The sequence below is a fragment of the Lynx rufus genome, unplaced genomic scaffold (assembly GCF_022079265.1).
Source record: "Lynx rufus isolate CCGP_SWC_20201006 ecotype Redwood Valley unplaced genomic scaffold, mLynRuf1.p SCAF_1, whole genome shotgun sequence".
NCBI lineage: Eukaryota > Metazoa > Chordata > Mammalia > Carnivora > Felidae > Lynx > Lynx rufus.
The window spans coordinates 105,819,441-105,846,161 of record NW_025814823.1 but is presented as its reverse complement, the minus strand read 5'-3'; the positions used below and the strand labels follow the sequence as shown (position 1 = coordinate 105,846,161).

The 26,721-nt window shown below is 37.5% G+C and overlaps 1 protein-coding gene across 1 annotated transcript in view; it reads left to right on the top strand.

The window, feature by feature from the left end:
• FBN2 (fibrillin 2) overlaps nt 1–26,721 on the top strand; it is a 256,875-nt gene that overhangs the window by 146,570 nt on the left and 83,584 nt on the right. The window contains exons 13-20 of the mRNA XM_047094456.1: nt 378–503; nt 1,327–1,449; nt 3,514–3,636; nt 9,200–9,352; nt 12,391–12,444; nt 14,081–14,206; nt 17,141–17,266; nt 22,593–22,712. Of these exons, the coding sequence (XP_046950412.1) occupies nt 378–503; nt 1,327–1,449; nt 3,514–3,636; nt 9,200–9,352; nt 12,391–12,444; nt 14,081–14,206; nt 17,141–17,266; nt 22,593–22,712 (951 nt within the window). The remainder of the gene's footprint in view (nt 1–377; nt 504–1,326; nt 1,450–3,513; nt 3,637–9,199; nt 9,353–12,390; nt 12,445–14,080; nt 14,207–17,140; nt 17,267–22,592; nt 22,713–26,721) is intronic.

Below are 26,721 nucleotides of genomic sequence, written 5' to 3'. Positions count from 1 at the left end.
ATTTTGCTCTTAACCCAGATAGTTTGACTGTCCTGTCTTCTTAGTCAACAGTCTGCTCTAAATTTGGGGGTCTTTGACCATTGTGTCCAAAAGAGCTACACCAGCCATTCCATTGCACTGCCCACCCGCACCTAGCTTCCCTCCACACACCAACCCATTTTTCTCTTTCTTTCCCTCTTCACCTACAGTTAAGTCAGGACTTTAAAAAAAAAAAAAAAGCTGGTGAGAGATGGAAATTTTGCTGAAGAAGCAACACGATCTTAGGTATAATGTGTAAGACACACAGACTGGATACTGAACATCACATTTATTACCTTACTGTTTTTATCTGTGGTTACTGTAAAAGAGTAATGTTTGGCCATTCTTCATTATCCCAGATATCGATGAATGCATCCAGAATGGGGTCCTTTGTAAAAACGGTCGATGTGTGAACACAGATGGAAGTTTCCAGTGCATTTGCAATGCCGGCTTTGAATTAACTACAGATGGAAAAAACTGTGTTGGTATGGAAACTGCCTGCTTCTTTGCAAAAGATTCTTAAGGGATATACATTTTTATTTAGAACCATATATGCTGTTTCCATATAAGCTCACACAACACACATGTGAGAATTCTTCAGATGACTTAGGTAAAATATAAATGCATTTAGAATGAGACCCTTAAAGTCAAAGGAAAGATTGTTTGGAATTGTTATAACAATGAATAATGTACTGCTTCTGGGAATTTTCTGTGCGGTATATGTTTGATTAAAAGTAACAGTTTTTCTTCTGCCGTAGGTAATTATTAGTACCTACAGTATTTCACATTTTGCCATTACAATACTCAGAGGTTAGAAAAGGTCTCCCCTGAGCTCCAATCTGGGGGAATGTAAAACCTTTTGGCATATGTGATAATCCGATCTCTAAATTTGACGTCCTGGCAATGTCTGGCAATGCAGTAGGTATCAGTACCTCACACAAATAATCTGTTCACACAGCAACTGGTGATAGTTCACCCAATGATGAAAGTCCAGTTCATTTCACTTGTACCCCTGAAGTCATATTAACATTTTTGCTAATCAAAGTAAAAACCCTTCTCGGGTGGTTTCAATAACAACTAAGCACAACATTTACTTAATTCTTTCCTTCTTGTCCCTTACGCTAAAGACCCTTCATGTTCTCCACACTGTTTGCTCTCACTTGGTAGGCATTCAGATTAGGAAAAAAAAAATCAGTGAGCACATAGCTTATTTATGTAGTAGAATGTGATTGGTAATTATTAATGGAAGGAGTGGGAGCCAGCTCCCCCAAGGCCAGTGGCGTAAGTAACTCTGCTCTTCTCCTGCAGATCATGATGAATGTACGACTACCAACATGTGTTTGAATGGCATGTGCATTAATGAAGATGGTAGCTTCAAGTGCATCTGCAAACCAGGATTTGTCTTGGCTCCAAATGGGCGTTATTGTACTGGTATGTATGGCTCTGAGATAGGAAAGTTACCATGATTGAAACCATCTTTTTTGTGTGAATGAATCATGCAAGAATTACTTCAGTTTCTTCATGCGGATTTCATATTATTCACGTCTGCTGCTAATTCAGCGAGGCAGGTGTCTAAAGCTTCCTAGAAAAACACACCTTGTGGTCTAGGAACAGTGATATCTTTACAAAAATAATGTATGGGAAAAATTAAGGGAATGACAGACCAGTTCTAGCAAGTCTGGAAGAGACAATGTAGAAATAATTTCTCTGTATCCCATGCCTAAACAAAAAAGAGGAAGAAAGAAATCTTGAGAGGTTTTCATTTTTGTGTACTAAAACCAGTCATTCATTACTCATTTTGTATTACGTATTTTCCACAAACTAATCTACAGATCGTGACTATATCATTATCTAAAAATCTTACATCGACGTAGTGAAGAAATAATTGGACTGTTCCTATCAGTTTTGTTTATAAAGCCATTTTGAAAGCTAAGCTCCAGTGATAACTTTAGTAAGCAAAGAAGTGCTTCATGGAAATAAGACTATAGTAGGTTTCTATTCACAATATGAATTTAGTAAGATGGAATAAATTTTGCAGTTTTTTTTTCAGTTTTCTCCTTTTAGATGAAATCAACTTTTGAATCCTTTCTGCCTTCCATTACATGCTTACCTGAATACCAAATAATTTCAGCAAAATTCCAGGGAGTGTTGAGGGAGAAAATTCAAGACTGATTCTTGTATTTTTGAATAAAAAATAGCTTCTGGACTATTCAAGAAAGGGGAGTACATTATTCAGTAGAAAGATTGTAGCTCTGCTGTTTCAAATCAAGACAGAGATGTCAGCTCAAGGTTGGTTGAATTGGATTTAACACAGGATTTGCGTTTAGTATTATTGCAGGGTGTAACATTACATTACAGCATGTAACTTTTAGTATTTCCTCAGAAACTTACATGCACGTGTAAATATGGCCTAAATCTCAGCAGTTTTTGCTGTCTTGCAATTTTTTAAATTTATTTTCTTATTAGAGATAGTGCCATCTTCAAATTAAAATGTTCATGATTTGGCGACCCTGTGTTTTGAAGCCTGTTTCATCTTTCAGGGAAGCCATTGATTGTTGGGTTACATGTGATAAACTTGAGCAGATTGAAAATTAAGAGATGCAAAAAAAAAAAAAATAAAAATAAAAAAAAAAAATAAAAAAAAAAGGGGCGCCTGGGTGGCGCAGTCGGTTAAGCGTCCGACTTCAGCCAGGTCACGATCTCGCGGTCTGTGAGTTCGAGCCCCGCGTCGGGCTCTGGGCTGATGGCTCAGAGCCTGGAGCCTGTTTCCGATTCTGTGTCTCCCTCTCTCTCTGCCCCTCGCCCATTCATGCTCTGTCTCTCTCTGTCCCAAAAATAAATAAACGTTGAAAAAAAAAAAAAAATGAAAATTAAGAGATGCTCCATATTTTGTTATTATCACTTGATCAAGTTAATATTAAAAAGGCATCTCTCTTTAGTTTGAATTTTATATGTGTGTAAATAAAAGTGCCTGGGTGGCCCAGTCAGTTAAGCATCTGATTCTTGATGTCGGCTCAGGTCATGATCTCATGGTTCATGAGATTGAGCCCTGCACTCTGAGCACAGAGCTTGCTTGGGATTCTCACTCTCCCTGTATCTGATTCTCTCCCCACCCCCCTCAAAATAAATAAACTTTTTAAAAAATAAGATAATTAAAAAAAATTTACTTTAATTTTAAGAATTTGTTTTACTTAACTTGAATTAAATATCACTTAATAGTTAACAGAATTGGCATATAAATAAAGAAAAATGAGTGTGTAAGGCTCTTTTTTTTCCTGATGGATTATGTGAGGCAACTTTGAGTCAGTATTTCTGAAAATGCATTTGAAAGAGTTGCATTTAGACCTGAGATTTGTTATCACATCTATGTGTCCTTCCATAAATTATAAAATGGAAAACAGAAGGTTGTTAGTCTAGAGTGATGACAGCAGGCATACTCTGGAATAAGGTTAAGTTTACCCAGTAATGGCCTGAGTTGTGTTTCCCCCTGGACAGATGTTGACGAATGCCAGACCCCAGGAATCTGCATGAATGGGCACTGCATCAACAATGAAGGGTCCTTCCGCTGTGACTGTCCCCCAGGCCTGGCTGTGGGCGTGGATGGACGCGTGTGTGTTGGTAAGTGAATCGTTCTCCAGCGTCCAAATGGTCTTCGAAAATCGGACAAAAATATATCCATACATTGGAAAAGTATTCAGCCATAAAAAGGTAGGAAGTACTGCTAAATGCGAAAGTATGGATGTTCCTTGAAAACATGATGCTGAGTGAAAGGAACCGCTCACAAAAGCCCAGATAGTGTATGATTGCATTCATATGAAATGTCTGAAGCAAGCAAATCTATAGAGACAAAGCAGATTCATGTTACTTAGAACAGAGAGGGTGGGGATGCCAGGATAAGGGGGTGGTAGCTAAAGGCATTTTTAAGGTGGTGAAATGTTCTAAAATCAGTTGTAGTGATGGTTATATATATATATCTTTATATCTGTATACATATCTGTATCTATATAATCTGTGACTATGCAAAACAAAAAAAAACTATTGTACTCTTTAAACGGGTTAATTCTTAGGTACGTGAATTATACGTCAGTAAAGTAGCTTAAAAAATGTACAGGGAGTCCACCTAGCTCCTTGAAGAAGGCTCTGATGAGATGCAAGTAAAAACAGAAACAAACAAAAAAAAACCACTGTCTGTCTCTTGATTTCGGTTCAAGTCATGATCTTATGGTTCATGAAATTGAGCCCCCCATTGGGCTCTGTGCTGACAGTGTGGAGCCTGCTTGGGATTCTCTCTCTCCTTCTCTATCTAGCCCTACGTGACTGTCTGTCTGTCTCTCTCAAGATAAATAAATATATATTTTTTTTAAATGCAGGAGAAGAAAAAAGGAGATCATCCTTAAAAAATAAAAAGAAATCATCCTTAAATCAGAATCCTTGATAATGTTAGCTGACTCTTTAAGTACAATGGATTTAGATGTTATAATTCATTACAACTAAGATGAAAGGGGGATTATGGTTATATTTAAATAAGCCCTGTTTATTTAATATATTTAAATAAGCTCAAACACAATTTAAAATGTAAATAACTTCTCCCTTAGAACTTGGACTTCTGTCAAAAGGTGGAAATATTTTTACATAGTTATTCCTCATCGCTATGCAGCTAACTATAGAAACAAGGGCAGAATATGAGAGAGAATAGATATTTTATTCTAAACCATGCCAAATTACTTTGGTTTTTAAAGGGGTACTTTTGCCAAATGGGTTCCATGCAAATCAGAGTTACGGGCATCAGTTTTAAAGAGGCAGGCAAATCAAAAATGTCATTGGTATTTCAGACCATATGGCATTTCAACCATATGTCCTAAAGATAACAATAGCAGAGTGAGGTCATTGTAAAAATACACTTAATGTGGTTTTCTCTCCAGCAGGCTTTCCTGAGACCCCTAGGGGGCATTAGCCATTGTGCACCTGCTGTTTCTCAGGTGACTCTGTAGAAAGCAGATACCCTTATTGGTTTAGGAGTGTAGATGACAGAAATGAAATTCTTTCTTAGACATAGGTGATAATACTTTACTCTTCCCTATGGGAATCAAAACTTTTGGATCCTGAAAAGTGGGGGAGAAAAGAAGCAAGAGCAGATGGAAATAATCTGTCCACTTAAGTTCATCTACTGTCTCCAATTTAGGATTTATTTCAGCTTACAAGATTGTCAGCACTTCACTCAGGGATATTTTAAATACAGCAGCCAGAAGAATGTAGCTCCTTCTTGCTTCAGGAAGCTAAAATATTTTCAGTTGCTTTAATATACTTAGTTGCCCTTTTCCTTTACCGGAATGATTCTGTTGAAATGTATGATGAGTACAAAACCAGTTTTGGAGGAAGATACTATTTTTCCTTTAAGCAACCAACGTATAAGTAGCAATGAGGAATTCAGTGTCCAAACACAAATCATCATGTATCTTTGCCACATACAGAAAAGGCATCAGACATTGTTGCACAGCCTCCAGGTTTTCACAACTGTGGTCGTTTAAACTTTTTAAAATAAAAACACCATTTGTTCTGGGTATAAAATTATATATTGCCGTTCCTGTCACCTGCTAGACCTTCTTTCTTGGTCTCTTCTGCCTTTAGTGATGCTTTTGAGATGCAATGATTGTTGAAGTTAGGAATGAATCACTACTATTAATTCTTACTAATTACTTATTATCAATTATATATTTTTCTTCAGTTTGTTTTCTTAGACATTGAGACATGGGTTTTTATTTTCAAAAAATTAAACTATTATTTTAAGTGGTATGTTGAAGAAGCATGGCTCACAGACAGGACATAAACAGAAGACAACTATATTTTGGTCTCTTGCATCCCTTTAAAAAGTATCTTTAAATTTATTCAGTAGAAACCACTCACCCAGTAAGGAAAGAAGAGAACTCAGGCAACCCTATAACTTTACTATTCATAAATAGTGAAACTTTATGTGACTACTTTAGGTAATGAAAACAATGTTAAGTATAGAAATTAGAATGCCCAGAGATAATATTCTGAACCTGACTTGAAGTTACAGTTTCCCTTGCAATCTCAGACCTTCATCAGCAAGAAGCTTTCTGACTCTACAAGGGTCAAAGTGCAGGAGGAGGGAAGAAGCAGGAGCACTGGTGACCGGTTCAGGATTGCTTCAAAGTTTCTCGGCTTCCCAGATGTTTAAAGCCACCCCTTGATTTCATAGTTCCTTCAGAGGCACTTGGCTGCCCTTACTGAGAGGTGGACACTGCATTTTCTTCCTGGGGGCTTTACTCATTTGCCTTCTGGTCTTTGAGCAGTCTGTTTCAGATAGGCTCTGTCTGAGGGTGTCTCATCACCTCTCCATGCCGTTGTGTTAGGACGCCTCTTAACGTGGCCCACGTCTAGTCTGCATGACCTGCCATCCTTTTGCCGTGTTAACCTCCTTATGGAGGTGGATCTCACTCACTTCCCTCCATTGTCCCTCCCATAGGAAGAGCAGCCACTCACTTTTGCCTCTAGGTATGCCAGGCAGAGGCAGGCATGAAACTCTCCCCCTGCTCCCTGTGAACTTCTTCTCTTTGGACCAGTGGTGAGGATGGTAGTCCCCCAACTCATAATCGAGCTCTTGCAAAACACTCCTCCTCAAAAAATACTCTTCTTAATTGCTGCTCTTTAAAGCTATGTCTTTGATAATTGGGAGGGTTTTCGTGACCTGGCAACTATTTTCCATGTCCACTTCCTTCAGGGTGTAGTCTCAGAATTCACCTTGTTATTTGATATTTATATTATAATATAAATTGGGATTTTGGCTTCCATTTCCTTTCCAACATCCTCCTACATGAGCTTAAGAGTATTTCAACATCAGTTAATTTTCTTTATCCTAGTTGTATTCCTTACTAGCTCTTTGGCCATAGGTAGGATACATCATCTCTCTCTGACTCTTTTTCTCATTAGTTTTTTGAAAATTAAGTAAAATAATATGAGATTTTTTTGTGTAAAGCTTTGAATGGTGTCTGGAATCTAACACATACCCAGCAAGTTAGCTACTAGTTATTCTTGTTCTATTAGAATCATGGCATCACACCTAGGGTATTGTCTTAGAGTTGCTACTTTAAGCAATAAAGAAAAGCTGACAGTAAAAAAAGAAGCATAAAATAGAATGAGCATTTTGCATCCATACTTTACCACTGGTGTGTAGAATCTGAGCAACTTGTTTAAAAATTCCACTTTTTAAGTAAGAAAAGTCATGGAGAAAATTGATAACATGGAAAAGATACAGGTCAGGAGCATTCAGTTCCAATCCCTCTCCAGAACATGTCTATGAGCACATCTGATATGAGCACATCTGATATGAGCACATCTGATGGTGCTACTGGTCCTGATGCCTCTTACCCTGTCCACCTGTAACCAGTGTCTCAGTTATATGTGAAGAGTATATGCACTATGGTTTTGGTCTGAAACCTTTAACAGGAAAAGGTCCTGATTAAAAATAGAAGAGAGAAATAAGGAAGTCACCATATTCTTTGAGTATTTCCTGTGTGTCTTACACACTGTGCCTACTGCTTAACAAACAAGTCTCATTTATTATATAAACTCTATCCTTATTTAATGGTTGATGGGTGTGTTAAGTATTTTAAGTCAGCTCTTTCCCATAGGGACCAGACCCTAAGACAGTTCATGTCCCTAAAACCTACACATATGTTATGTTACTTTCCTTTTCATGGACCTTCTGGTATTGGGTATTCTATACAACTGCGTTAATTTGTAACCCAGACCACTACATAATGTGTCTGACTCTTCCCGCACATACCATAGGCTTTTTATCGACTTCCTTCTAGAAATTGTGAAAGGATTATATTCTCAACATGAAAACAGTAATGAAATTGACCATTCTGTGATGCCTTCTGAGATAACAGATGTCATTATCACAAAATCGTATTCAACTCACAAAATCCTATTGGAAATGATGCACTATGTTGTATTTGTGCATACTTGTCTTGGAATGGAGCCCTGCTCTGTTATGTCACTCCGAGCTGGCTTTGCCAGACCCCATCTCATCAGAAGCAGAAGGGGCAGCATGTCTTGTCTGTAGGCTTGTTGTGGTGAATCTCATGTCTTCTTCCATGTGAGTGTTCGCCCATTTCATTGTCTAGTGCAGCCATAAAGCTTATCGTTTTAATGAGAAACACCACCAGATCATAAGCAGCAGGTGACTCAGGTTACTTTGTGTTATAATAAGCAGATAAAACTATTTCCAACAAGTTGGGAATAACTATGCCAGTGTCTGGTTTACACACTATACAGCTTCTCTGGCCTCTCTGGTGAGCTGAGTTTTTTTATAGTTCACCATTGAGCGTCTGACAAAACGGTAGCATATGGTATGAGGCGTCAGAGTGAGGGCGTAAGCTGGGTATGCTTCTTTGGGACATAGCATGATGTAGAGGAAAGAGGAAGGACTTTGGAAGTTGTGCAGCCTGAGTATGAATTCCAGCATGAGCAGTGGGTGCTGTAGGACTTGGAGCTACTCAAGTAATCCTTCAGAACCTTGCCTTCCTCACTATAAAACGTGGATAATGATCGCTGTCCTGTGGAGTTGTCGATCAGAATGTTCAGTGAGATCATGTCTGCAAAGCAACAAACCCAATACTGAGGACACATAGCAGTGGCCATTTTTTTTTTTAATAACTGGGTTTTTTGAGAGTCTGAGATTAAAACATAGTCAGAGTAGTAAACTGGGGGTTGACAAGAAAGGCCTCCTAACTCAGAAAGTTGAAGTAAGAAATTTCACAGCCAGGCACTTCATTGTTCCTAAGCACTTCCAAAACAGAAATAGCACGTGTCATTTTGAGGATTGCATAGCCAGTGATTAGAGCTCAAAGTCATGTTTATAAATGATGGCATTATTCCTGCTTCCACGAAAGGCCTGTGGGCTCAAGTGTGATAACAAATGCTTGCATGGTGCGTAAAACTTTGCAGAAAAAAAAAAAAAAGAATTGTTGACATTACAAGCATGCGTTTATTCATTTCTGAGCACCGTTAAATGCTAAAGATACAAAGAAAAAGAAAAGAGGTAAATGCCCTTTAAAGGCTTCCCATCCAGTAGCCCCTTAGGTTCATAGAAACCCTCAGTTTTGAAATCTCTTTCTTTCACCATCTCCAGTTGTCACTCCGCTTCCTCCTGCAGATACTCACATGCGCAGTACGTGCTACGGGGGGATCAAGAAGGGAGCTTGTGTCCGTCCTTTCCCCGGTGCGGTGACCAAGTCAGAATGCTGCTGTGCCAATCCAGACTACGGTTTTGGAGAGCCCTGCCAACCCTGCCCTGCGAAAAACTCAGGTAGTCCTGTTTGCCTGTGTCACGTCTGATAAAGAATCTAGAAAGGTAGCGTTAGATATTTGGCCAAAGAGGACATCAGCTCTCAAGTGTTCTGTCGTTATTTTCAGTTGAAGACCTCCAAGTCTTTGTTGGTATGTGAGGCATAGAATGAGGAAATGTGTCCTGTATTATTATCTATGATCCCCGCACAGAGAGTGCACACAGGGGGTAGAGGAATGTGTTTGTTGACCCAATTATGGGTGTTATAACATATTTATTATATGGATACCTTACTCCTCAGTGTTTTTGATAATTAATGTCATTGTGAAGATGAACAGCATAAAATCCACTTGTCACTTTCAAGGTTATAGTGAATTCACGAGAGCCTGATTTTATTTTTAATCTAGCCACAGCATGGTCTTAGGCTGTAATCTAAGTGAGTAATAATCATTTACTAATTTTTTCACAGATAGAGTCACATTACATGGCCTAATTCTTTGACTATTCTCTGACTCTTGTTTATTAATATTTTTACATAATCTGTACTGAATTTATGTAAGTATAGTAGGGACTCAAAAATAAACACAACCTCTTTTTTTCTTTAAAGTTGAGAATAGTTGAGAGTGTAGTCAGGCAAATGTATAAACTACAGTTTAGTGTGATTGATGCCTTGCGAGGGACATAGGGACGCCCGTGTGGCTCACTCGGTTAAGTGTCCAGCTCTTGATTTTGGCTCAGGGCTTGATCTTGCGTATCATGAGATTGAGCCCCGCATCAGGCTCTGGGCTGACAGGGTGGAACTGGCTTGGGATTGCCTCTCTCTCTCTCTCCCTCTCCCTCTCTTTCTCTCGCTCTCTTTCAAAATAAATAAACATTTTTTTAAAAAGCAGGACATAAACAGGGAACTGGGAGAGCACACAGGAAGGAGAAGTAAGTGGTCTGGAGAAGCTGGGAAGGACTTCACAGGGCTGGGGGTGGGTTTCGGCTTAGTTTCATCTTGAAAAAAGGAATAAGAACATTGCAGGTAGGAGATGGAAGAAATGCATTTCAGCCAAGGGAAATGGCTTGTAATTGTGTTGAAAATCTTCAAGGGATTGTTCAAATCTCAGCAAAGCATTAGCCTTCCTCTGGAATGAACTGAGCAGGACATTTTTTAAAAAGAAGAGTTAGGGTAGGAAATCTTGCCCTAAAAGTGTTTAAGTCAATTATGCATACTATGAAAGATGTACAAAAATTGGTAACAAGGCTAGATGAAAAGGTGAGTGAGCTAATAAAATCTGGCATCTAGAAACAGTTGTGACTATAAATAGGAATGTAGGATACAATAAAGGTAACGTTTAGATTGGTGAGGAAAGATTGAACTAAGTAATGAATATTGTTGAAAAGTAATAGAAAAAGTATGAAGTTGGCTCCCTGCATTAAACCTTACAAAACAACCTTCTTATAGAATATATAAACTATTTGTAATCTTGTGATAGTAAAGGACTAGCAAGAACAGAAACCAAAGACTAAAATACACATGTAAATTGGAAAAATATTTTGCTTAATTTACAAGGAATTTACACGAATTGGTGAGGAAAGTTGAAATCCTCCGTAGAAAAAAGTGCAGTGTATGCAAACAAGATTTCACAAAATGCAAATGCAAATAGAGAGCCACATGAAAGGATGTGCTAAAATGAAAATTAAAATAAGACGTCGTTTTTGTTCATTAGCTTGGTAAAGTGTCGATGATTGCTTTTTTCCATATGGGTACTCTCTTCTGCTGATGGAAGGCTAGCCTGGGATATGTAGGGAGAGGAGGAGTATCAGAAGCCTTAAAAAGAGTCATAAATGCTGAGCAGTTTGACTTCCAAGAGATTAACATACTGATATAATTGAATTTCCTATTATTTATAATTGCTGAAAGTTGGACAAACCTGATTTCATCATTATGAGACTGAATAAATGTGGTGCATCCACATAACTGAGTAAAAACAGTAAATAGTCGATTAAGTGGGATATGAACATGAAATGTCTGTGACACAGTGCTGAGAATCCAAGCCTGCTCCCCACCTTACAGCCTCTGTGATCTGGGGAGTGACTTCACATGTCTGCCTGAGTGTTCTCAGGTGTCAAAGAGGACAGCAATGGTATCTAGTTTGTGATTATTACTCAGCTGTAAAAGAGAATGAGAACTTGCCATTTGCAACAACTAAGATGGACTTAGGGATGTTATGCTAAGTGAAAGAAGTCAGAGAAAGACAGATACCATATGATTTCACTTAAATGTGGAATCTAAAACTCAGAGCAAATAAACAAACAGAAGCAGAAGGTAACCTGTAAACACAGAGCAGACACTAATGGTTGTGAGGGAGTGAAGGGTTAGGCCACATGGGTGAAGGGGAATGGATGGTATAGGCTTCCAGCTTTGGAATGAGTAAGTCACGGGGATAAAAGGTACAGCAAAGGGAATACAGTCAGCAGTACTGTAACGGTGATGTGACAAACGGTAGGTACGCTTGTAAGGAGCACGGCGTAATTGTATCAGATTGTCCAGTCACAATGTATTACGGCTGAAACTAATGTAACATCATGTGTTAACCACACTTAAATAAAATGTCTGTTTCATTTGTAATACTGGGAGAATTAAATAAACTATTAGAAAATGGTGGAATACCAGGCACATGGTAAATGCTGGTATGTAAGTATTGCTGTTATGTAAGTATTCTCTATAATTATTTTGTTACTGAGAGAAAAAAAGTTAAAAAGCATTCTCTACAATCCATTTTGGATTTTTTTTTTAAGTTTCCAAATGTGGAAAATATTTGTAACATTTATCGTCATATTAACTATATTCAGGGTGATAATCACAAGTGAGTTTTATTTTTTTATGCTCATCCATGATTTTGGAATTGTCAAAGTAATTATGTGCTGGAAAATAGTAACTATTTTTTTTCATTTTAAAAATTATTACCAGTGATTTTTCTTCATGGTAGTTTTGGAGTGATGTAAGTGACTTGTATACAGAGAGATAGTGTTTAGAGTTTTTCATTTCTGTATTTTTTTTTTTTATCTTCCAGCTGAATTCCATGGTCTTTGTAGTAGTGGAGTAGGTATCACTGTGGATGGAAGAGGTAACTCTATTCTATATTCAGTCTTACAGTAATTATGAAATTAGTAGCTTTATGATTATAACATGAGTTGTGAGAGTATTTCATAAAACATCAGTGTAAAATAATAAAACAAATTATCAGTGTAAAAAACTCAGTGTAAAATAATAAGATAAATTATCTCCTAGAATAGTGGTTATAAGCTAGATATATTAAATGTATGTAGATGCCACATTCATAGTAGATAAATATTTAACTTTTAAATACACGTTGTTGAAAATGTCTCTAGCAAACTAGACCTGTAATTTTGTGGGTACCATTGCTTAAGAAGAGGCTAAAGTTGGTATTTAGGTTTAGAAAAAGTGAGTCCGTTTAAAGAGAAAATATTAAATAGTGGTGCTGACATGATTTTGAAAAATCTTTAAGAGATACTTGATATGATCAAGTTTGGGATTTACTACCCTAAAAATGAAGATTATTTGTGCCTAAGAATACTGAAACTTTCTAAATTTAAGTAAGTGAAATTCATTCACATTTTCTTATTCTAAACAGCAATATGATTAACAAAATGCCACCATGAAACATTGAATATTAAATAAATTTGTTTATAACTTTAAAGTTCTTTTATACATGTATAGTATACACATACAGTTTCTTATGTGTTTTTTTTTAAGAAAACTGTAGGGTATTGTTAATTTTCACTGTATGTATGTATGTATGTATGTATGTATGTATTTCTTCTCCTTTTGTGTTTGAGAAGATTTTAGACACATTTTAGATCAGTTGACAGTAATACTGCATCTTTGCCATGAACACCAGAAACCACAGTAAAGAAACCAACTTGTATAAGGATGTTTGTCCCAAAAATAAAATGAAAAAGCTAACATTTCTGGGGTATGTTAAGGTCTTCCACATTCTGGAAAACAATTGTTAAGATTAAAATTTGAGCATCATGACCAAAATTTGATACTATGTCCATTTTTTTAATCCCCTCTCACTATGGTCTCTGCAACAGAGCCAGCCACTTGTTCCAAGTACTGGGTTGCTCAGACGAGCACGTCATTCTTCAAGTCTTGCCCACGGCCAACAGAGTACTCACTGTTGATGGCTTCTTATAAAACATTGGGTTCTCAAGCATCCATATTTGAACTGTCCTCTCCATTAATTTCAACTTGTCAACAATGAGAAACATTTATTAAGTATCATATTACTTAGTTGATTGTAAAAAAATGATAATAAAATAGAAATATTCCATGCCTTTGGGGACCATAAAATTATATAAGTCACCCTAATAAATGGTTGTCCTTTAATTAGATGGTTATAATACCTATCGAGTTAAGTTTTCCTTTGGATTTTAAGCCAACAGCCTGTAAATTTCTTTATTAATTTTATCATAAATGCAGGCACATTACGTGGTTTAGTCCTTTGAATTTCTGCCAGTTCCCTTCATTTTTCTTTTAACTTACCAGGGAATTGTCCTGTATCCCTTAATTTCAGTCTCTTATTCCTTATTTTCATTTTCTTTCCCCTTGTGAAAGCCAGGCAAATTGTGGGTTTGCGGAGTTAAACACTTTATATGTTGAGTGATCTTTATTAGGCCTACATATGTCAACAAACAATGCAATATCTGTGAGCATTAAACTTTCAACATTTAATGCAGATATCAATGAATGTGCTTTGGATCCCGATATATGTGCCAATGGAATTTGTGAAAATTTACGTGGTAGTTACCGTTGTAATTGCAACAGTGGCTACGAGCCAGATGCGTCTGGAAGAAACTGTATTGGTAAGTTGCTGTATTTATACGAGAACTTTTTGTATAGTTTCATTTCATGGATTATAAGAGAAATTGAAATACAAATAAGTGAATAAAACTGCAGATCTTACAGTTTCTCTTTCTTTCTTATAGAGAGAAATAAAGCTATTGGAATCCACCCAATTCTGTTACAAAATAACAAACTTTTTAGTGGCAGAACTTAGTATTTAAATCATTCTGTTCCCAAATGAATAGATATATACTCCATTATTGTCTTGTATTTCTGCATATATCTAAATCGTGCAGTTTTTTTTTTTTTCCACTAAGAAAGGGACTTCAGAGTTAACAAGGCAGTAAGTTAAGAAAATGAACTGTTACAGGTTTAGAAAACTTTGACTTACAAGGAAACAACTAGTTGCTACAACCTATCCAAACATAGGTGTTTCTTTATGTAATTTATAAGAGAAGGTTTATAAAAACTCAGGTACCTAGTTAATCTATTCGAGAATTTGTGAAGAATTTAGATTTTCTCATAGAGCACTGAGTCCATTTTTATAAAGCGAATGCTGTCAATTCATCATTATACATAATAATGGTTACACCTAATCACTGATGACTCTTAAAACCAAGTTTTGATGATTATGATTAGGAAAAAAATATTTTTCAGCCCTTATGGCACTGAATTTCATTATTGAATATATTCATTTGATCTTGAGTTGAAGACATATGTACAGATAGATGTGTAAGTCTGTATTAAATATCTCATGCTTATAATGGATTTTGACACTCATGAGGAAGGGCACCAACCAAAGATTATTGAACATTTATAAAAACATGTAAACCTACTACCTGATATTCACCAGAAGAAAAGTTGCTTCCAGCATAACTGCTGAACACAGTTGAGCACAGGGGCATGCTACTGGAAACAGGGAGATTCAGTGAGCATTTATACCCTAAACATGTTTCATGGCACTACTTGACTCTTTAAAGTAACAATATGCAAAATTTTGATAAAAGTTAGAACTACATTTTAAAATTAAAATGAGGCCAGATTTTAGTTTTAGTTGGCTAGGGTTGCTGTAAAAAAAACAAAAAACAAAAAAACCTACAAAGTTTGAGTTGCTTCAAGCAAGAGAAATTTATTGTCTCACAATTTGGGAAGCCAGAAATCCAAAATCAACGTATTCAGAGAGAGGGCTGTGCTCTCTCTAATGGCTCCAGGACAGGATCTTTCCTTTCCTCTTCTAGCTTCGGGTGTTTGCCTGCAGTCTTGATGTTCCTTGGCCTGCAGTTGCATCACTCTGGTCACATGTACATCTTTTCCGTGTCTTTTCACTTCATCTTCCTGCTCTGTTTCACATCATTTCCCCTTTTTTATGGACAGTGGCCATATTGGATTACATCCTACCCTAATGATCTCACTTTAGCTTAATTACTTCTATAACATTCCTTTTCCCAAATAAGGTCACATACTGGCTTCAACCTAAGTTTTTTTGAGGAACACATTTTAACCCAAAGCATGGAATAGTAGGTAAATAATTTGTGATGCAGCAAGCTGACACAATCATGGGGAAGTGTATGGAACTGCTTAAAATACAGTGTTACCAAGTCAGAATGGGAGCAAAAACATAACATCCAAACGAAAAAAGATCAGATAAGACACAAAAAATAATATTTATCAGTGCTGATAGAAGTACAGCAAATATTTTTCCAATATCTGTTTTCCAAATTTTACAACAGTATACCGTATATATCGTTTGGTAAGGTACAATTGTTATTCATGAGACTAAAAATATAACTGTAGGTTAAAGGAACTATGCTCCCCACACTTCATTTTTTATGTCTTTCTGTTATTAACTGCATTTGCAAAAATGAGCACAGACATGAAGATAAAACTCAGTGTGAGCTTCTTAAACCTGAGCATTACATAATATTTTCTAGGCTGTTGTAGACTTCTAACAGAATATACAAAATAGATCATTAATTCCCCATAAATAATGAATTGTGTCTGAAGTAAAAACCTAATGGAAAAAGAGTAGTAAGCACCTTTTGTTTAGTGCCATTTAACGCATTTTGATTAGAATTTTAATTTAAAAAAACTTTTTAAAATCATCTGTTTTTATTATATATAAACAAGTATATAGGTGAGTGAGTAATCTTTTGATGTATTTCATTGGTGCTTTCAAATATATAGTGTGTGTGTGTGTGTGTGTGTGTGTGTGTGTGTGTGTTCATTCAGGGACTTAAGAACATTTTCAAAATAGGCACCAGTATAAGAATGTTCTTGTACAAGTAAAACCGAATATATTTTGCTTAGGATCAAGGAATATACTGTGGGCACAAAGAGACTAAGTCTTTTTGGCGGGGTGGGTGCGGGGCAGTGAGATAGGCAAAGGGGATTAAATGAAGTGTCCACTTCCAGTTGTAAAATAAATAAGTCGCAGGGATAAAAAGTACAGCACAGGGAATATGGTCAATAATATTGTAAAAAATTTGTAATTACTCTTACCATGGGAAGCATTGCATGATATATATAAATATTGAATCACTATATTGTAAACCTGAAACTAATATAATATTGCATGTCAACTGTACTTCACTTAAAAATATATTAACTTTTTAACGTTTATTTTATTTTTGGGACAGAGAGAGACAGAGCATGAACGGGGGAGGGGCAGAGAGAGAGGGAGACACAGAATCGGAAACAGGCTCCAGGCTCCGAGCCATCAGCCCAGAGCCTGATGCGGAGCTCAAACTCATGGACCGTGAGATCGTGACCTGGCTGAAGTCGGACGCTTAACCGACTGCGCCACCCAGGCGCCCCAAAAATATATTAACTTTTTAAAAGGAGAGATGAAATCAAGGAGGGGATGAGGAAAAATAAAAATAAAAATAAAACTTTATTGGTCATCGGATTGTTCATTTCAACATGTGTTTCTCCTGTCTTTGAATGGTGGTTTTCAGACATTGATGAGTGCTTGGTAAACAGACTGCTCTGTGACAATGGCCTGTGCAGAAACACTCCTGGAAGTTACAGTTGCACGTGCCCACCTGGGTATGTGTTCAGAACGGAGACCGAGACATGTGAAGGTAAGAGATGTCTTGCTTGCCTAGGTGTGAAGCGTAAGTACCTAAATGGCCATCAATGTTTGTCAAGTACATTGATGAAAAAAGATAGTGAACAGAGTATTGTTTGAATATTTTTAAAATTCAATGATCTCCTTCAGCCTCATCTGTCAATTTTGAGAAATCACCTGTACTGGGGTTGTCTGGCTGGCTCATTTGGTAGAGCATCTGACTCTTAATCTCAGGGTCATGAATTTCAGCCCCAGGGTTGGTATAGAGATTACTTAAGTAAATAAATATACCTTAAAAAAATAAAGAAGGAGCGCCTGGGTGGCTCAGTTGGATAAATGTCTGACTTCAGCTCAGGTCATGAGATCACAGTTCTGGGTTCCAGCCCCGCGTCGGGCTCTATGCTGACAGCTCATTGCCTGGAGCCTGCTTCAAATTCTGTGTCTCCTTTTTGCTATGCCCCTCCCCCACTCACGCTCTGTCTCTTTCTCTCAAGAATAAATAAAAGTAAAATAAAAAAAAATTAAAAAAAGAAGAAATAGTATGTACCTAACCCAGTTTATAAACCCATCAGTTTTGTTCCATTCAGGTAAAATATCAACAAACATTTTGAAATTTGGGTTGGGGGGGGTAGTGAAAGGAGCCAGTTTGTTTTACTTGCTGAAATTAAATGTCAGATTTTTTTTGTTTTCTTTTCCCCTTTTAAAAACTGTCGTATACTAGCCTCGGGGAAACCTGGCAGGTAATGTCAGAGTCAGCCCTAAGGCACTTTCTCTATGGATTGATTGATACACCTCAGAGATTGGCCCAGAAAATATTTGGGGCCTGAGTAAAAATGGTCACCATAAATATATAGTCTAAGGAAATTGTCCTTGCCATTTGATGATTTAAAAGTTACCATTTAGGTTTATTGATAGTAAATCACTGGTTAAAAACTTCTTTCTTTTAACCACATTTTTGTATAGTGGATGCTGTGTGAATTACTTACATGACAAAGGGCCTCATTTTCAGTGAGATACCAGCTAAGCAAGCAGGGCATTCAATTATGATTTTGTTTCTTTATCTAAGTCCTGTGTATTTCTGAATAATCCGTTGTCTGACTCCTAGTCATTGTTCTTTTTAAGTCTTCCTGGAGAGTGTGGGGGCGGTGGGAGGGGGCACCTATACAAGTGTCCCCTGAAGGTCTCACATCCAGAAACTGCTGCCAAAGTTACTTAAAAAAAGATTCCATCTTTAATTATTTTGAATAGACCTTTCCTTTTCTGTTGAAATAGTTCTTTTTTGGTGACTCCATGGTCAAGAAAACAGCAGTAGTAATATGATGCAAAAAGATGTTACCGTTCTCTCTTCTTCTTGTTTCATTTCAAAGCATTCTTGTGAACTGAAACAAGTTAGGGCTTGAACAAGATGCCAGAACACAAGTGACTCAGCTGAAGTCAATGAAATGCAATTACAAAGTGCAATTCTAAGTTTGGATTGAATTGGAAGGACCATTGAAAAATACTAATGAGCCTGAAGAAAACAACAACAACAACAAAACAATAAGAAAAAAAAAACCCTAAGTATAAAAGGCAGTTTCTCTAAACTCAGTCCTGATACCTGTCCCCCTACTACCCCCACCTCTTGCAGGAGCTCCTCAAAGAGCAACACTTCTTTCTTTCAATCCTAGTTGAAGTACTTGAAGATTCATCTTCTCCATAGTTGAGCAGAAACAATAGAAAAGCTGTCTTTTTTTTTTTTTTTTAATGTTTATTTCTGAGAGAGACAGAGTGTGAGCAGAGGGTCAGAGAGTGAGGGAGACGCTGAATCTGAAGAAGGCTCCAGGCTCTGAGCTGTTGGCAGAGAGGCTGACACGGGACTCGAACCCTTGAACCATGAGATCATGACCTGAACCGAAGTGGGATGCTTAGCTGACAGAGCCCCCCAGATGCTGCTGAAAAGCTGTCTTTTTTAAGTAGCTCAGGTGTCACCAATGTATTCAGCTAGAGTGTTTCCTATATTATCCTTCAGAATTGCTCTGAGAAACATACTCTGTAAAAAAAAAAATACTCTAGCCATATTTCCTCTATAGGTTTTTTTTTTTTTTGAGGCAGCAAGAAGGGATTTCAAGAGTTGTGATGTTTTGTTTTGTTTTGTTTTTTTCTTTATTCCCAACTTTCTGCATTTCCTTCCCATTGTGCTTGATCAGTTTTATCTTTTGTGTTTGTGAGGATGAGCTTCTCTTAAGGGTCAGGAAACTCTGAAAGCATGTCAGCTTAGCATACCTTCTTGGTTTAACGGGGAAGCTGATGAACTAGTTTCCCTGCCCTGTCAAAATACCCTTTAGTCCTGTCTTGAGAGAGGCACATAATGGGGAACGAGGTGGATGGTGTCTTTGAATCAGTTTGGTCCCAGTTGTGTTTGTACACTGAATTGTCAGTGATTTTTATAGCATTTTCCCACCATTGTAACAAGTAAGATGGAAGTGAAGGGTACTAATGCATAAATAAAAGGCAGGGTCTCACCTGCCTGCAGGAACAATTGAAGAGTAGGAGCGAATGGTGTTTAAGCAAATGGTTGGATGATTATATAAATATGAGGGACATTGGGACCAAATCAGGCAACAGTGTTAGTTAGAATGAGTGCTCTTTACTTTTGTTCAAAGGATAATTGTTCATGATAAATCTAAGCCTTTTCTTTAATATGAAATATATTTCGTATCTGTCATTCATAAGAACGAAGCTCATGTTATGTAAATAGAAGAGAAATGATAGAGAAATATTTTGGCTCTAGCCTGATGGCATTTGTGGAAATAAAAGTGACTTATTGTGAGAAACCTAACCAAATAGCTTATTTCTCACTTTCTTCCCACTGTTAAGTCATTTGCATTTTATTGTTTAAAAAAAAAAAGATTTGAAGGCCACAATTGTCTTTTTCCCTTGGGTCTTCTCATTTCTGCCATTGCATTCACACAGTAAATGTGTCTGCCTGAAGCATTTCTCCTTATTCTGTCCTTTCTAAACTAATTTCCAAAGACTAGGCTGGGAATTATTAGCAGATTCAGTGGAGACTCCAGCTTTCTCTGTATATATTTACTGTAGTCACTAATTTTGCTTGTTGTTCATGTTTTCAACAGGCTATTTTAAATATATAATAAATAGCAGTAATAATAAAGTTCCACTGATAGTTCAGACTAAAGTTTCAAAAAATTTATTTTACTTTTTGTTTGAGCTCCACAAGTCTGTGAAAGTTAACATTTTTACAGCAAGCACTGTGGTTTAGATTGTGTTTCCAGTGACATAACTAGTTAAATGTAAACCAGATGTGCTTTGAAGTTTATTTCCAGGAATGTACAGTGAACTGTTTCAATTCCTGGTTCCATGACATTTGTAACATAAAAACATTGTATTTAAAGAAAAATTAAACCATTGATATTTGTAGCTGTCATTGTGTGTGTTTATAGTTTGGGAGTTCATAATTGCTTAATTTAGAATAGGGATTTCAAAATATATGATAATTGACATTTTGCTTTTTTTAGGAGCTTCTTACAAATGAAATTCATAGGTGAATTATATATAGTTTGTCCTCAGATTAGTTATCTGCTTCTTTTTTTGACTATCTGGTTCCCTCTTCACGTTGTGTTTTTACTAAAAGAATTGCAGTACTCTGGAATAGATGCTTTCATTTTAAATCTGTGCTATATTTACAAAACCCGCTCTTGTATTTTTCTTTTAAGAGGATTTCTTGATACAAGCAAAGTGATTAAAAACAAAAAAAGATGCATTCATATTTCCTCAATTTCTACTTCAAGAATTAAATTAGTACCTAGGTACTTCCTTAGTAATTTTGAAGTAGCCAAGAGGGTATGTACCTGTTTTCCACGTTGATTTTTAAATTTGTATTTCAAGTCCATAGACTTGCAAGTCAACAGTGAGCCCTGGCTTTTCAGGAGCAATTTAATTTATATTTGACTTGGGCATTCAAGAGCAAGCATTGCAGTCGTTTAGTTATTTTTATGTTTTCCTCAACATACTATTTTATATTTAATTCAAAGAGGTGTTGGGACGCCTGGGTGGCTCAGTCGGTTGGGCATCCGACTTCGGCTCAGGTCATGATCTCACGGTCGTGAGTTCAAGCCCCGCATCGGGCTCTGTGCTGACAGCTCAGAGCCTGGAGCCTGTTTCGGATTCTGTGTCTCCCTCTCTCTCTGCACCTCCCCTGCTCATGCTCTGTCTCTCTCTGTCTCAAAAATAAATAAAAACATTAAAAAAAAAAAAAAAGAAAGAAAAAGGTGTTTAGGAAAAAAAAAAAGTACCCTGGTGAGCTCAGAAATGCTTGTGGTCAACAACAACAAAAAACGCCTTGGGGTATGCTGACCTGTTTCACATAATTAACCAAGTACAAAAAAAAAATCTGTATCCTTTCTTTAAATTGAATGGTTGAGTTTATACTGGGAGTCAGTTTTGGGTATTATTTCTAGTACTTGGACTGAAGCTTGTATTTATTTGTAATTAACTCCCGTTAAACTAATTTTATTGGCTTGACAATTGCTTTAGTTACCACTTGAGAACATGGGTGTGCTTGTTTACTTATGACAGTCAGTAAGGATTGTGTGGATTATACTGAGTTGATTAATGATTCAAAGCAGATTAATGACAGCAAAGGTGTGTTTTAAGCAAGTAAAAGTTCTCTTTTTTTATTTTACCAAAATCAGTTTTGTTTTGTTTTGGTTTTGATTTTTTTAAAGTCTATGCACCAAATGTGTAAATGTAAACAGGCTAAAGAGAGAGGCAGGTAGATGAAGACTGAAAGAGAATACTCTACTCAGTATTAAAGTTTCATCCCTCGTTTCCTGAGTTTTTTCCAGGAGTTTGGAATGAAAGGCAGCATTGTGATATATTGTCTCTAACACAGGCTTTTTTAATTCTTCTAAAACCTCCCAGAGCCACAAATGACAGAAACAGTCAACCTTTGTTTGTGCCCAGCATATTGTACCCAGGAATATGGTTGTTTTCCATCCATTCAGAATTGAGATTTCCCACAGGACAGTTCTGTCTTATTGTGGGGGAAATCAATCCCAATTTGTGCAAAGTGGTAGTGAAAGAGTGACAAGTAACGTACTAAATCCTTTCACAATACTGGGCTGATTCCTGTAGTCCTACTGAGCCCCTAGTCCTGTCTGCGTGTATCCATGCTATAAAATTCATGTCTCCGTTCCCCATTCACTTTATGCCTCCTAGATCCATATTAAAATTGCAACAGCCAAGTTTACCAGACATTCTGGCATAGCATGGCTTGTTGGAATAATATTTTCCAGAAACACATGGCAGTTCTAACAGAATCTTTTCCTCCTGGATTGTAGATATAAATGAATGTGAAAGCAACCCATGTGTCAATGGGGCCTGCAGGAACAACCTTGGATCTTTCAATTGTGAATGTTCTCCTGGCAGCAAACTCAGCTCAACAGGATTGATCTGTATTGGTAAGATTCATACACGGGGCTGGTGTTTCAGCTTCACTGCCAACATAAGTAGAGACCGCAGGCTTTACTGTGGATGAAAACGGAACATGATTACAGGAAGCTAGTAATTAGGAGTTTCTTGAGTTGTTTGCTCTCATTATCAGGGTCGGAGTAAAACATGATAGCCTAAGCGGGCGGGCTTCTGAATTTTGTTAGCTTCTAAGAAGTGTTCCTGTCACATGAGTAGATACATTATGCTGTAGATCATGAGCATTTGCATACCACACACAGATTTATGTTTGCTACCCTAGAATGTCTTAGGAACCGAGGCAATCAAATCCCTGCTGCATACTTTTTATAACACGATTCAGAACAATAATGTGATAGAATTTGGTCTCAGTTAATAGGACAAGAATTGGAGGCCTTTAAACAAATAGAGGGAATTTACTATTTTTTTCATTTCCCCCATCAATCGTAAATGTATAGGCCCAAGGAAGGAAAGATAACGTTTCCTGCTGTTGGAAATTTAAGGAGAAAGATGCTGAAACTTCCAAACTGGTATCTTTTTATAGGTCTCAAAACATTTAAGGTCAGTTTGTGATAATGATGGTAGGATATACTTAAAACAAGATAGTCTGATCTGTTATTGCAAGAAGCAATTCAGCACATGTAATAGGGAAAACTGTCTCACTGTCTGTGGCCCCGTCGGCCAGACATAGGACAGTTCACAGGGTTAGCTAGTATTCACTTTTAAAGTAAACTAAATATATATATTTCCAGATCGGAAGGTATTTTTGTTTTACACAGTGCCAAGTAATTTGTCAGTTTTTGTTATCTAGCCAGCATGAATTTTCAGTTGAATGTTTGTGAAAGACAATAGTATTTTCAGTATTATGTCTGATGCTTATACCATTGAGCTGGATGTTAGAATACCTGTTTGTTACATGAAGAAAAAAGACCTAGTCCAAAATTATCAATGAAAGCCTTCCCTTTGGAAACGCCAGCTCTTCAGCTCCCCGTGAGGTACAGCTGGTGAAATTTGAGCCTTGCTCGCTTTCCATATTAGGAAACAGACTGCCATCTGCCTGGGGCACTACTTTTTTTCTTATAGAATTCCTTTGGGGGAGGGGTGGAGTCGGATCCCGGAAAGGCAGAAATATTTTTGCTAGGCCACAGTTGCCAGCTGAAATGGAGTCATTTTATTGTGCAAAGGAAATGAAGTCTGCATTAATTAATGTCAATTAATTGTCAGTTAATGTGAATTAATTAATGTCGCAGAACCTGTATGCCACTTGGGCATCAAAAGTACCTTAGTTTTTGCTTCATCGTAAAGACTTCTCTTATTTTGGCCTTTACCCTTTCTATTTATTAATGAAAAAGGAACAAAGACTTTTTACTCCCGAGTCATTATGTTGGACACTAAACACCACCGTATTTTTCTCAGCTGGTGTGTTGGGAGTTTTTACGGGACGTGATCAAACTTGAATATCCCAGCCTAGGGCTGCTCGCAAAGAAATTTACTTAATATTTTAAAATTTTAGACATAATTTTATCTGTTTTTTTTTTATTGAAAACAGAATTCTAGCTTTAAAATGGAAATAGGTTGTAAAACATACATAGAAAAAAATAGGAAAATTTGTAATAGGACAGACAGTGTCTCTAATCAGTGCTCAGTCTGCACACCGCTTTTTCATTACAGCCAAATGTCTCTCTTTAGAACTGAATAAAAATTCCCTGATACGATTACTAATTTAAAATTAAGTTAGAGCATATAGAAACTGGTGAGATACTTAGAATGTTGAGAGATTTAGAGTATATTCTGCAGACTCCCTAAGTGTAAATTAATCATAAACTGTTCCGTAAACTGCTTGAAAAGACCATTCATTGTATTCTGGTTGAAAATGATTCAGTGTAATAGAACAATACATTTGGTTAATCTTTCCTGGATGACACTGCTCAGCCATGGGATGACTCTTTGTGATCCAGACCAATGTCTCTCATCGTTGGCTTATGTCTGTGTGCTGTCCTCAGTGACATGGACATGACAATGACAAGAGCAGTGGTCTCCCTGGTAACAAGTGCTCCTTGCTTCTTTCTTATCTTTACTTGTTAGCAGTGCTCTTCTCTCACCCCTTCTCAAGAAGCTTTCGATTTTTGGCCTTCTCTTCTCCTTTCACTTTTCTGACCCCTTTTTCTCAGTTCCCTGTGTCTTCTGTGTCCTCCTGGCCTCCAGCTTAAAGTGTCACCCTGGTCAGTCTTTGGACCTCCTGGCTTCTCTGTCTACACTCACACTTAAATGGCTTCTACATTGACCCTCACATGTTCGTCTCCTTCCTCAACCTCCCCACTAATTCCAGACTTATATTTCCAACTGTCTGCACGCTGTCTCCATTTGGATGTCCAATAGATGCTTCAAACTTAACATGGCCAAAACGTAATTGCTGTCTTTTGGCTTGGACCTGTGTCTCCCAGAATGACTTCTGTCTCGGCAAATGGCAGTTCCATTTTGCCAATCAGCAGCCCGCAAAACCTTGGAGTCATCTTTATGCCTTTCTTTGAAACACCCATTGAATCCATCAGCAAATCCTGTTGATGATATTTGACTTTTATCCATATTCCAACCTTTTCTCAGCACTACCTACCACCAGCAACCCACCCATCCAAGCCCATATTATTTCTCTTCTTGATTATTACTGTAGCCTCTATCTTATCTTTGTCTTCTCATTATCTGCCACCCTACAGTCTTTCCTTAGAGTTGACATTGTAGGTCAGGTCTTCCCTCACGACCTTTGTTAATATAACAGTCTTCTTCCAACGTACACCCTCAAGACTGCTTATCCTGCTTTATTTTTTTCAGAGTTCTCACCCAGCCCCTAACCACACAACTACATAACTACATCTGATGTGTGTATGTGTGTATGTCTATACACACACACAAAAACAATCAGAGCAAGAGAGATGCATCTGTATGTATGGATATGTGTATCAGTGGATTTTGTGACTTTTGAGTGCTGATACCATGCCAGCCAAAAGAAACATGGTGTTACAAAGTGAAGGCTCTGAAATCAGACTGTGTGTGCGGCTTTGAGTTGTGATGTGGACACTGTACCACCCGGGTGACCTTGTGGTAAACTAGCTGACCTCTGCGGGCCTCAGTTTTCTCCTCTGCAAATTGTAGCTACCTTAGAGGCTATTTTCACGTGTAAATAAATGAAGATGGGAAAAGCCCTATAAAAAGCCATTCATGTGAGACCTGATACAGTCTGATGAGAAAGTCTTTTTTCATTTGCACACAGTTTTCCACCCAAACTGAATCTTGCAACAAAGAAAGGCACCCCATCCCTTTTTGTGTTACTTACTTTGTTTTCACTTCTCGCCCTGAGGCCTTGGGCAACAGGGCACTTACTCCTACCTTGCTTGCGTTCAGTCGGGACTCAGAAACCACGGGGGCTTCCGAACCTGCAATTTTACTGTAATTCTCTTTCGCTGTTTCCCATTATGCTTTATTTTTATTGTTGTATTTAGCAGTAAAGCTTTACCCGTATTATTAAATGAATTTTAAGGTACATACCATGGGAATATACTTTTTTCTTTATTGTTTTCCGAGGCTGTGTGCCGCAGTAGGCTGTTAAGTTTCTGTCAGACTGCAGTACTCACCTAAGGAGTTTGTCAACTCCTCAGGCTCCTAGGCTGCACACCTGCAGACTTGTGAATCCACATTTGAACAAGAGCCTTGGCAGTGTCACGCACCCTGAACTGAGAGCCGCAGTGCTGTAAGGAAGGCTTCGTGTAGGATTTATTTTACCCAACTCCTATTTGCCCCGTCAACTTTGCTGGATTCCTTGTCACCATTACAAAATAAGCTATTCAGCAGTCACGTAAGGAAGATCCTCAGTTACATGTGATATGGAGACAGACTAAAAAGTAAGAGTAGTTACCGCTAGACGGTTGGGTACACGTCCTTTTTATATGGTCCCTTCTCTTTCTTCAGATAGTTGGCCATCAGCATGCATTCTTCTTTGAAGGAGAG